The sequence below is a fragment of the Dermacentor andersoni genome, chromosome 3 (assembly GCF_023375885.2).
Source record: "Dermacentor andersoni chromosome 3, qqDerAnde1_hic_scaffold, whole genome shotgun sequence".
Taxonomy (NCBI): domain Eukaryota; kingdom Metazoa; phylum Arthropoda; class Arachnida; order Ixodida; family Ixodidae; genus Dermacentor; species Dermacentor andersoni.
In genome coordinates, this window is record NC_092816.1 from 223,803,487 (window position 1) to 223,816,104 (window position 12,618).

The window sequence follows — 12,618 nt, forward strand, 5'->3', positions numbered from 1 at the left end:
GTCCTTTTTCTATTGGATATTATTTTCGTAAATATTTTATATAATACTGGGAGTAAGCTAATGGGCCTATAATTATTTAGTTCTTTAACGTGGCCCTTTTTGTGGATTAGTATAACGTTTGCATTCTTCCAGTTTTCTGGGACTCTCGCAGTCGATAGACACTTCGTATAGAGAGCTGCCAGTTTTCCAAGCATTATGTCTCCTCCATCTTTGAATAAATCAACTGTTATTCCATCTTCTCCTGCTGATTTTCCCTGTTTCATGTCTTGCAAGGCCCTTCTGACCTCATCTCTAGTTGTAGGAGGAGTCTCTGCAACCTGTTCATTACTACTTCGAATGGAGGTATCGTGGCTCCTCTGGGTACTGTGCAGGTCAGTATAGAATTCTTCCGCTGCTTTTACTATACCTTTGATATTGCTGATGGCATTACCCTGCCTATCTTTCAGTGCATACATCTTATTTTGCCCTATGCCAAGTTTACTTCTCACTGATTTCAGGCTACGTCCATTTTTTACGGCTTCTTCAGTCTTTCTCACATTATAGTTTCGAATATCATTTATTTTCGCCTTGTTGATCAGTTTTGACAGTTCCGCATATTCTATCTCCAGATAGAATACGCGGAACTCTCTTGAGTTGGACACTTTCATTCTTTGTCGTTTCTTTATTAGGTCCTTTGTTACTTGGGAGAGCTTGCCTGCTGGCTGCCTTGGTGCCTTGCCTCCCACTACAATTGCTGCCTCTGAAGCCAGCCTAGTTACGGTTTCATTCATTAGCTCTATGTCATCATCTCTCTGTTCTAAGGCTGCATATTTGTTTGCAAGTACCAGCCTGAATTTGTCTGCTTTTACCCTTACTGCCTCTAGGTTGACGCATTTCTTCTTGACCAATTTTACTCTTTTTCTCGTCAAATTGAGGTGAATCCTAGCCCACACTAATCTATGATCACTGCACCTTACCCTACCTATCACGTCTACATCCTGCACTATGCTGGGATCGGCAGAAAGTATGAAATCAATTTCATTTCTTGTTTCACCATTAGGGCATTTCCAGGTCCACTTTCGGTTGCTACGCTTCCTGAAAAAGGTATTCATTATTCGAAGCTTATTTCTTTCTGCGAATTCTATCAACATCTCTCCTCTAGTATTCCTAGGATCAATGCCGTAGTTGCCAATTGCTTGTTCCCCAGCCTGCTTTCCCCCCGCTTTTGCATTGAAGTCGCCCATTACTACAGTATACTGAGTTTGCACTTTTCTCATTGCTAATTCAGCGTCTTCATAAAACTGATCTACTTCATCGTCGTGACTGGATGTTAGAGCGTAGGCTTGAACTATCTTTAATCTATACCTCTTATTAAGTTTGATTATGACTACTTCTACTCTTTCATTAATGGTGTAGAATTCATCAGTGTTGCCCGCTATGTCCTTATGGATAAAAAATTCTAGCCCGTATTGCTTCTTATCTGGGAGACCTATATAGCAGAGGACATGGCCGTTAGTCAGCACTGTAGAAGCCTCACCAGTTCTAATCTCGCTAAGGCCAATGATATTCCAAACAATGCCTGATAGTTCCTCAGAGTCCTGCTAAGCTAGCCTCACTTGAGAGGGTTCGAGTGTTCAACGTTGACAGGGTCAGTTTTCATTGGCGGCCTGCCCGGACCCAGAGATTCTTAGCACCCCCCACTGCGTTACAGGTCTGACTGCCACCTTAGTCAGGTGCTGTGCAGCTGCTGGGGACTGAGGGCAATGGTTTACATTTGGGAGGGGGTGGCCGCATACTGCACTAGAGAGGCCAATTCCTGTTCTGGTGAGGGAGTGTCTGTTGAAGCTTAGTGGGCCTTCCTAATTTGGTTGTACCTGGATTAGTATAGCCCCACTCGCTTTCGGCATTTTTTTGCCAGTGTCAGGCGTCGCTCCAAGCCTGCAAATGTAGTGTACTGGAGGAGGTGAAATTCGTGCTCACCGCCGTCAGATTAAAGGAAAAAAAAAAAAAAAAGAAAGCGGATTCGAACTTTCGGCTGAGGCAACCAAGCATTCGACATAGCTCAGTCAGGTAAGCCCGTAGGCGGCGAGGTTATCTTCTCGTTGACAAGTACAACCAACCCAGAGGGCCCTACATGCCTTAAATCTTTGTTGCTTTGTCCGCTGTAGATGTGTTTTGCTGATTGCGGTGGGTAACTTAATATAGAACGATTTCTAAACAGTTCTGGCCGTGAATTCGGCTATAGGCAAGAACTATACAGCCGACTCCGACTCGCATTCAAAATAATATTGTGCACGATGCACTCGCTTCAAGTCAGTCTAAGTCAATTTCGTATATCTGTATATCTCAAACGCTTGAAAACATGCTTGAATTATCTGCGCAATAGAGGCTTTGCTGATCGCAGCAGGTGACACGACACAGTACAGCCGAACCCGACTATATCGAACCTGTTTACATTGAATTATTCTATATATCGAACAATTTCTGGACACGGTATAGTTACAATGAGTATATATAGCACAAATTACACTTACATCGAACAAAAATAGCAGTGACTCCCGATATATCGAATGTCAAGCGGTGGGAAAGTGCCCCCAGAAGTTGGCTTTCCCTCGTGGCGGCGGGTAAACCCGGTGGCGCGGCTCCATCCAACCGCTCTCCCTACCGTGACCGTCGACATCCCCCTGGAAAAAAATGATCCTGGCCCGCTCGCAGCGCTTGCTCAGACAGCCAATCAGAGGCTCTTGTGTCCTTGTCGTGCAAGATGGCGAAAGTGCGAGTTGTCTCGCTGCTTTTTTGGTTCATTGTGTGTGCGCCTTGTGGGCCTTCTCTGCAATGTTGTCGTGAGGAAACGGCAGAATTCGCCTTTCGTCGTGAAGCTCGAAATTATATATCGGGTCGAACGCGGTGAGAAGTCGGATGTCCCCGCAGCGTGCAAGGTTCCGAGGAGCACGATCTTGAAGAATAAGGGGGAGATCAGAGTTAAAGCGGCCAAACTCATGACCCGGTGCCCATGCCGCCCGACGCGTACGCGCAGCCATGTACGAGTGGTTCATCCGAAATTGCTTCAGCCGTGCTGGCTTCCACATGCTCAGCGATAACTGTAAATTCTGGTGAATGCGATGAAGCCGTTGCCGGTGTTGCCGAAGTTTGGAGTGAGCTGTCAGAATTTCCGGAAGCTGTTCAAGAATCAACGGTGGACCAGGTTGTGAGTGCAAATGATGGTGTTGTGACCACGGGAGAGCCCGAAAACGAAGACTACATTGCCGACATCGTACCGAGCACAAGTGAAAGCGGGCACAATGAGGAAAGGAACAATGGTCCTTTGCCCACATCCTCCGAAATTATTGGTGTGCCCACACTAGTCCGGTGCTTCTGCACAAATGTTGAAGGTTGCGGCCTCAGCTGCTGAGACTCCTTAGACAACGTGGAGAAGTGCGTGCGTTGCAGGCAGCGAAATTGCCCAAGCAGAAGAAAATGCAGGACTATTTCATTTGAAACTAAGCTAGTTTCATCAATAAAGTGATTTTATAAATGGTATGTGCTTTTATGACATCCAATTATTTAGCAGGCTTATATCGAATTATGCTCTATATCGAACTGATAGTAGTTTTTTTATGAGTTTTATATAACCGGGTTCGGCTGTATTTCTCAATGGTTCCAACGTCATGGTTTCGGAGTCACCCGTATGCATGCGGCCATGAACGCGGCTACATATACAATAAATTTCCGGCAAGCGTGAGCAATGCTTAAATTTAGTGTAGAAAAAAAAAAGAAAATGAGAAAAACAAGAACTTTCAGCACTTACCGGGAATTTACTAGTCGCGTATTGACGATTTACTAGTCGCGATTGAGGCCACAATTAGTACATGACCGGGGTAGTTGGAGAAGTATGGGAGAGGCCTTTGCCCTGCAGTGGGCATAACCAGGCTGATGATGATGATTGACGGGGGTACCCCAAACAGCTCACGGTCTTGGCTGCCTGTCTCACGCATTGGAGAAGTCATTCCTAACGAGGTGGAACTAATACCGAATCACCGCCCAAGACTGAAGTGCCAAGTGAGAGAAGGATACCTTGGCAGAGACTTTCACTCAAAGAGCAAATCCTTAGAGTGGGGAGACGGGCCGCTAACAATGGTGCTGAGCCTTGCCCTTTGGTTGAAGAGCACCTATACGTCACCTCCTTTAAGCTACCTTTAAGCCTCCTTTAAGCAATCAGTTAGACATTGTTTGTACACTTCGTGCGGAGAATCTATTGAAGTCCCTTTTACCGCTGCACTTGATAATACTTGTAATTTAGCAGTTGCAAATATGCGCTCGCAGCTGTCCAGGGATAACTGGTGCTGCTGGTGATGATGCCACTATAGCGGCGTACGAAGTTTTTTACTGCTTTGTATGTCACAAATGTGCATGTTATTTTGGCTTACGAATTTGTATATTGTCATGTTGTAATGGCGATGAAGAAAACAGTCGCAGAGCTGTGAATGATGAAACTTAACTTTTTATTGGGCGAACCTGTGCCCGCAAAAGCAAGTTGCACTCAAAGCACAATGATAGCGGCGAACGCAGTTGACGATTGTCGAAATCTGATCTGCAGGGCAAGCGTGTTCTCTTGTATACATGAGTCATCGAAGGTCCCAGAATAATTGCTGGTGTCTTCCGTAAAGTACTAGACAATTCACGTTGTGCATACAATCAGATTACACAAGGTTTGGCGCCAGCTTACAAGGGATAGAACCATCGTTAACATTCGAGAAACTTGTGATACAGGCAGGCGTGTCCTGCGCCGAGTGATAACGTTTAACCTTTGTTAGCCGGTAAAAACATGGTCACCTGAGAAAGATAAACAAGTACACGTGTCAATGCCCCCTTCTTAAATAAAAGCATCGTCCCGATGCTACAAACATAACAGAACAGCAAAAAAAAAAAAAAAAACAATACACCTAGCAATAAAAAAGTAACAAAGAAACAGAGTCCCAAGGTTTGTCAGCACTGGTAGAACAGCTTAAGCCGCACAACACGGTCTATTTCAGGTTGTGAGTGGCGGCTCTGTGATAGCAAAATGCCGTCTGGCACGACCTCATAGTCCAGTGCGCCAATTCGTTGGATGATCTTGTAGGGTTTGAAGTAGCATCACAGAAGTTTCTCACTAAGACCTCGTCGGCATATTGAAGTCCAAACCCAAACACGGTCACCAGGCTGGTACTCCACGTATCGTTGTCGGAGATTGTAGTGCCAGCAGGCCCTATGCTGATTCTTGATGCGCAGGTGGGCGAGCAGTCGGGCTGTAGATAAACGGCAATGTCGAGATTCCCTTAGCTTCGTCGGTGATGTCCGGCAGCATGGTGTTGAGAATTGTCATCGGGTTCCTTTTATAAGCCAGCTTGAATGTCGGCGAGAGTTTTGTTTAGCCTCTCCGTAAGACCGTTCGTCTGCAGGTGGTAGGTAGTTCTCCTGTGGCTTGTCCAGCTGTGTTGGAGAATCACTTGCGTGAGCTTTGCTGTAAAAGCCGTTCCTCGGTTGGTCAAGAGCACTCCGGGGCACCATGTTGTAGCAGTATATCCTCAACGAAGAATCTTGCCAGTTTGGCCGCACTACCTTTAGGCAGGGCTTTCGTTTTAGCGTAGCAGGTAAATTAGTTGGTAGCCACGACAATCTACTTATTGCCAGGTGTTGGTGTGGGAAATAGCCCAATAAGTCCGCCCAATTTGTTGGAACGGTTAGCAAAGAGGCTTGATTGGCTGTAGCAGTCCTGCTAGCCTTGTTGAGGGTGTCTTGCATCGCTGACAGTCTCGGCATGTCTAGACGTAACAGGCGACGTTAGTGGGGAAGCGAGGCGAGGCCTCTAGTACTTCTCTTGTATCCTTGCAAGTGTACGGAAAAATCCGAGGTGCCCGGCTGTCTGATCATCATGCAGGGCCTGCAGGATTTCTGGCTAATAGGCTACGGGCACAACGAGAAGGTTGTTTGTGGGACTGGGGAGAAGTTCTTTATGAGGGCAATGCTTTGCAGGGAAAACGAAGGCAACCTTCACCTAAATGCTCCAGGGACAATGTCACTGCTGCTTTCCAAGTACTCAGTGAAGCTTTTTAGCTCCGGGTCTGCTCGTTGTTCAGCAACGTCTTCCGCACTCATTCTTCCTAGGAAGGTGTCGTCATCTTCGTTGTCTTCTGGTGGCGGGTCAGTGGGGGCGGCGCATATAGGCTGTCGGTATCAGAGTGCTTACGTCCCGATTTGTGGACGACGCTGATGTCAATTTCCTGGAGTCTGAGACTCCAATGTGCAAGGTGTCTTGAGGGGTCCTTTAAATCTGCCAGCCAACACGAGGCATGGTGGTTGCTTACGACTTTGAAGGGCCTGCCATAAAGGTAAGGAATGAATTTCGTGGTAGCCGATACGATGGCAAGGCATTCTTTTTCCATCATAGAATAATTGGCTTCCGCTTTCGACAGCGACCGACTAGCATAAGCTATGACCCTTTGAAATCCATCTTTTTTATCAACTAGGACAGTGCCGAGGCCTATGGCTATTTGTGTTGGTGCAGATTTCGCTGTCAGCATCTTCATCGAAATGGGCAAGTACTGGCGGTGACTGCAGGCGTCGTTTAAGCTCTTGGAATGCATAGATTTGCGGCATTTCCCACTTAAACTCAACGTCCGATTTCGTGAGAAAGGTTAATGGCTGGGCGGTGCTCGAAAAGTTCTTGACAAAGCGCCTGTGAGAGGCACGCAAGCCAAGAAATCTTCGCACTCCTTTCTTGTCTGTGGGCTGTGGAAATTTAGCGATGGCAGATGTCTTCTATGATCTGGGTAGACTCCAGATTTGTTGATGACGAGGCCCACGAACACAGAAGGTCATCGTAAGTGAAGCGGCAGCTTTCTAGCTTCAGAGTGAGCCCTGATGACTTGATGGCCTCTGATACACTTCCAAGTCGCCTAAGGTGACCGTCGAAATTCCCAGCGAAGACGATGTCATCCAAGTGGATGAGACAGGTCTGCCTCTTCAACCCTGCTAACACCATGTCCATCAAGTACTGTAACATTGCAAGTGCCGAGCACTGTCCAAACGTCTTGACCTTGAACTCATAGATGCCGTCTGGTGTGATGAAGGCGGTCTTCTCGCCATCTCTCCCGTGGACTTCTGTTTGCTAGTAGGAAGTCTTGAGATCCATCGACAAGAAGTACTTAGCATTGCAAAGCTGATCTAATGCGTTGCCTATGCGTGGTGGGGGGTATACATCCTTCTTTTGTGATCTTGTTCAACAGACACTAATCAATGCAGAAACAGAGGGTTTTGTCCTTTTTCTTCACCAAGACTACAAGAGCTGCCCATGGGCTTTTCGACTCTGGATGATGTCATTGCACAGAATTGTTTCCTTATAGCACATTCTCGTGTTGAAACTCTGTAAGGGCTGTGGTGGAGTGATCGAATGGATCCTTTGGTTATTATGCAGTGTCTTGCAACCTGTATTTGTCAAATACACGATGACGTTGAAAAGCGGTCTTTATATCTTCGGAGGAGACTTTCGAGCTGTTGCTTACTCATGGGGAGGCTTGGATTTATGTTGACGATTGGTTGGGGAGCTATGGTCGTTGAGGTAGATGCAGCAGAATTCGAGAGGACAAATGCATATCTGGTTTTCGCAATCCTGAAGGTATGCGAACGTCGTGCCCCTGTTGACGTCCTTGAACTGCTGGCTGAAGTTGGTCAGCATCACTTTTGCTTTTCATCCATGCAGTGGTGCGATCCCTCTTGCGACGCAAATTTCATGGTCGAGCAATAGAAGTTGGTTGCCCTCAATGATGCCTTCTACGTCTGTGGGTGTTTCGCTGCCAGCGGAAATGACAATGCTGGTGCGAGGCGGGATGCTGACTTGGTCCTCAAGTACACTCAAGGCACGCTGACTGGAAGGCCTCTCTGTCGGTGTTGCTTGGTCTCCGGACAGCATTGTTGCCTTCGACCTTAGGTCAATGATTGCGCCATGTTGGTTCAGGAAGTTCATGCCGAGAGTTATGCCTTGCGACCACTGTTGGAGGACAACGAAAGTCGCAGGGTAGGTCCGGTCACAAACTGTAATTGTTGCCTTGCAGTTTCCAGTTGGCACTTTAAGGTGTCCTCCAGCTCTCCAGATATGAGGGCTGTCCCATGTACTCTTGACTTTCTTCAGCTTGGCGGCGGAGGGTCCACTGATGATGAAGTAGTCGGCTTCTGTGTCTACTAGAGTGTTGATGGTGTGGCCATCGAGAAGCACGGCAAGGTCAATGGTTCTCCATCTTGCATTGTAATTGGGTCATGGTGTTGCACCATGGCTGCATCGTGTTGTTCTGTAGCTGGTACCAGGGGCATAGCCAGGGGGGGGGGGGTCTTATGGGGCTTCAGCCCCCCCCCCTTCCCGAAATTGTACCGCTGACCAAAACAACCCCGGTGCTGGAAATCATTCTGGCTTTTGTCTAGAATGACCTTTTCATGCTCGAAAAGACATTTCATCGCGAGCATTGCGGAATTGGGTTGGATTTCGTGGCAATGCCCATGCACCGGGAGTCACATTACGCAAGGAGCCCCATCTGAGCACAAACTTTCAAGGGCATTTTGATGGCGAGCGAATTCGTCGCGGCATCTCATGGAGACCGCGGAATCTACGGAGCGCGTGTATTTCAGTTCTGAAACTTTATGGGTATAAAGTTCTCAAACTTTTCATGCGAAACGTGCACTGACATATCCAAAGTCGTGCTTTCGATTTTCAATTCCGGAACCTAGTGGGTTTAATGTTGTTATGAACGTTTGATGTCAAAGGTGTATTGACGTTTCTAAAGTCGTACATCGGACTGTACAATGAGACAAGTCAAATCAACACACTATCAAACAAGTTGACAAAGCATGCAGCGAGGTCCGATGAGACAAAGCATTATGGTGGTTCATTTTTGCCATCATGTCACAGAAAATAATATCAACTTATTGCGAGGTTTTGTGTATACGTGCAGTGAGCTTTTTTTCCAGTGACATATTTTTGCCCTTTATCAGGCTGTATCTTCGATTTGTGTATTCCATTGTATCTTCGCATTTCTAATGTACGAGGGCTAGTCAAATGAAAGTTTTCCAAGCGATCCCGCGCAATAATGGTTCTGTTCGTTATCTGTGAGGCATCTCGGGCATCTCTCATTTACAAGTGACACGCAGGTGTGAGGATAAATGTTCTCTAATGCTCGCATACACTGGATCGAACATGGTTCGACGGCATAATAGACGCTTCAGAAGTTGAACAGCGTGGTGTCATCAGGTTTTTGACAGCTGAAGGTGTTTCCCAAAAAGAAATCAGTCGCCGTATGGCTGCCGTGTATGTTGGACTTTGCATTTCATTGGCCGCTGCGAAGCATTGAAACAAACGGTTCAAATAAGGGCGTGAAAGTTGCAAAGACAATCCAAGACCGGGTGAAAGCCACCGTCAATCACCCCCTACACAATTGCAAAGGCTGATGAGCTGATTAGGCAAGAACGGAGGATAAGCATCGATGAATTGGCAGGGCGTGTGAACATCAATCACGGTTCGGGTCACACCATAGTTCATGAACATCTCGTTTATCGGCTCTTGTGTGCGCAATGGATGCTCAAGATTTTGAACCACCGCCAGAAGATGAAGAGGTTCGGCACTGCCTTGGCTCATCTAATCCGGTATTAAATGAGGCTGACAACATTTTGTCTGCAATTGTGACCGGGGACGAATCATGGTGCCACTACTACGAGCCTGAAATGCGATGGCAAAGCTTACAGTGAAACATTTGAATTCACTAGCCCTAAAGAAAGCGAAGGCCGTCATTTCTGCCAGAAAGATGTTGCTGACTTTTTTTTTTTTTTTCGATCATCAGGGGCCTTTATTGACCAAATCTGCTAAACCTGGAGGGACTATCGTTTCCAATATTATGAAACGCCGGATCGGCTGCGCGTCACCATCAAAAACAAACAACGTGGAAAATTGAGGAATGGGGTCATCTTGCTCCACAACAATGCCCATCCCCACGTCGCTGATGTGATTAATACAAAACTGGCAAAGTTCAAGTGATAAACGCTGCAACATCCGCGATAAAGCCCAGACCTGTCGCCTTGCGACTTAAACATTTTTGGGCAACTGAAAAACTACTCAAGGGAATCAGATTCGTGTGGGACGATGACGGGAAAGAATCAGTTACAGACTTTTTGAAACAGCAACCCAAGGAGTTTTATGGGATGGGAATCACGTGACCTGTTAGTCAGTGGGACAAATGTGTAAATGCTCATGAAGACTACTTTTAAATAAAGTACCCCGTTTGTCATATATTCGAATTGGCTCACTTTCATTTGGCTCGCCCTCGTATATTTTGCAGAATGGCTTTTATAAGTGCTCTCTGTTGCTACTATAACTTCGGTGCAATTACAATGTACGACAGGTGACAGCATTGGTGACAATAGATTTGAACAAAGGACAGTGTCACTGAGATTTTTCCCTAGCCGTTGCATATGTACAAAAATGGAAACGAGGTTCTTGGATGACAAAGTTTCGTTAAAATATTTGTCCTCAACTTGGTCATTTCATGACCTTTAAATTTTTCATTTCAGCGTCATGCACTGCCTTGCTGGTTTCAAACTGATATAGTTCTAAAGTTCGTGTGATATTCTCTTCGCTTATTAAATAGGAAACTTGGAAGCATTGATATCAGTTATTTCGGGCACAATTTTTTAGACATACGAGTATATTCTTTCGTGACAAAAAAAAAAAAAAAAACACGTATTTTAATTGTTTGTACAGTGCGTAACGTTCAAGAATTAGTTTGCCGCATCTTTGGCAATGGCAATGCAGTTATTATTCATGTATTTGTAGGAGGGGGCCGAGCTGGAACATGCATGTAGGCACGTCCTTCACAGAGCGATGACATTTTACCTTTGTTAGCTGGTGAAAAAGCAGTCACCAGAAAAAAATAAACAAGTACACATGTCAATATTGAGGTGCTACTAATACAGAGAAAGCATAAAATTTTGCTGAATTTTTTTAAAGATTTGTTTTCTAAAATTCTTACTACTGATATATTGACATTAACGCTATCAGCTTCTTTCTGGGAATTTTTCAAACCTTATTTAATCTAAGGAAATTGTTAATAGGAAGTTTGTAGCAACGAAATTCCACTGTATAGGAGAGTGTGAGCAACAGGCAATGTTTCTGAAGCACAGCAATCATTGGAAAGCAGCATTTGAGCCCTTTTGCACCTTTTTGTTCTATGGCCCTATGTGATCTCACCAAATAAGTTTACTGAAAGTGTGGTATGTGAAATTGCAGTTCAGAGAAGAGTGTCTTACTGGCTGTGTGACAGCTAGCAACCCACTGGCTCAGCACTTGCAGCATTTGCATGAAATGACGTTGTTTTGTGGGACATAGATTGAAATGGTCTTGGGGATGTTGTATTGCAGGAAGGCAGTTGCATCATGGCGGGCTTGACGTACAATGGCCAGGACGAGAATGGCAATGACCTCTGGAACGGCTGCGTCAACATCTCTGTGTGGCGTTACGAGATGGCCACTACATTCGATGACCTGATTAAGTCTTTCAACATCAACACCAACCTATGGGTTGCACAGTGCGTCCTCAACCTTTCTTTTTTACTAGGTTATTTTATTGCTCTGCCCGGCTATAAGCCTCCATGACTCATCTGCACAGCAGCGCATTGTCACTAACAGCTTAGAAAAGTTTCAGAACATCTCTGTTTCAATAGGGCTGCGAGGAAAAAAGCTTTAATTTTCATCCGGTTATTTCATCACCAACTAATTATCAGTGTTGATATGGCATATTACATATCAAGTGCATATTCAGAATTTCAGCTTAGCACCACAATTGTTTCCATAACTCATGAAATGCACAAGGTGGCTCTGGAAGTGGGCATAGTGTGGGGTTATGAAAAATATTCAGCGTTTTAACGTGATTTTCAAGAAAATAAAACTGCACAAATAGTTTTTAGATGGAATACTGCATTTCTCTGGAGTGTCCACCTGCATAAATGCACCTTAAAAGTGCATAAACAGTATGAGACGTATATAGAAAATTTCTTCTATTGAATACCTAACGTTTAAGGGAGAAAAATAACAGCAATATAGTTACAGTAGTTTCAAAACATACAAATTCTACGCAGGCAATGCAAGAATAAAAAGAAATAGGAATTTTGATACACTTCAATCAAGAAGAAAAAAAGTATGTCATTTGGCATAACAGCAGCAGGCAAACTATATTATTGTTCAATAGTTTTTGGAAAAAGGACTTTTTAGAGAACTCTGTCTTCCAAGGAATTTCGTGTACTTTCTACTTATGGTCTACACATTGTGATCAGAAATGAGGCTGTAGTACGTACTTGTCCCTTGGTATAACAGTTTTACTTTGTTATGTGGAATGAAAGAGCTTTACGCGTGACCTTCTTCATTGCTCTTTTAATGTCTCCCATTTTAAGCTTTGCTTAGCTTTTGTAGCGCTGAAATTCACATTGTGTCTATTTGAAACGTACTGTGCCCCGTAATTTTGTACCCTCTCAAGTTGATCGGTGTCACGGGCCGTCGGAGGGCCTGACACTACTGTGGCACACTCTCCACAGTAGTTCTCATGTGGACTGATTGAATGCTCTAGAA

At 45.1% G+C, this 12,618-nt stretch overlaps 1 protein-coding gene across 1 annotated transcript in view; it reads left to right on the plus strand.

The window, feature by feature from the left end:
* Nucleotides 1-12,618, plus strand: part of nes (lysophosphatidylcholine acyltransferase 3 protein nessy) — a 230,219-nt gene that overhangs the window by 159,945 nt on the left and 57,656 nt on the right. Inside the window, exon 10 of the mRNA XM_050183807.3 lies at nt 11,416-11,582. Within this exon, the coding sequence (XP_050039764.2) occupies nt 11,416-11,582 (167 nt within the window). The remainder of the gene's footprint in view (nt 1-11,415; nt 11,583-12,618) is intronic.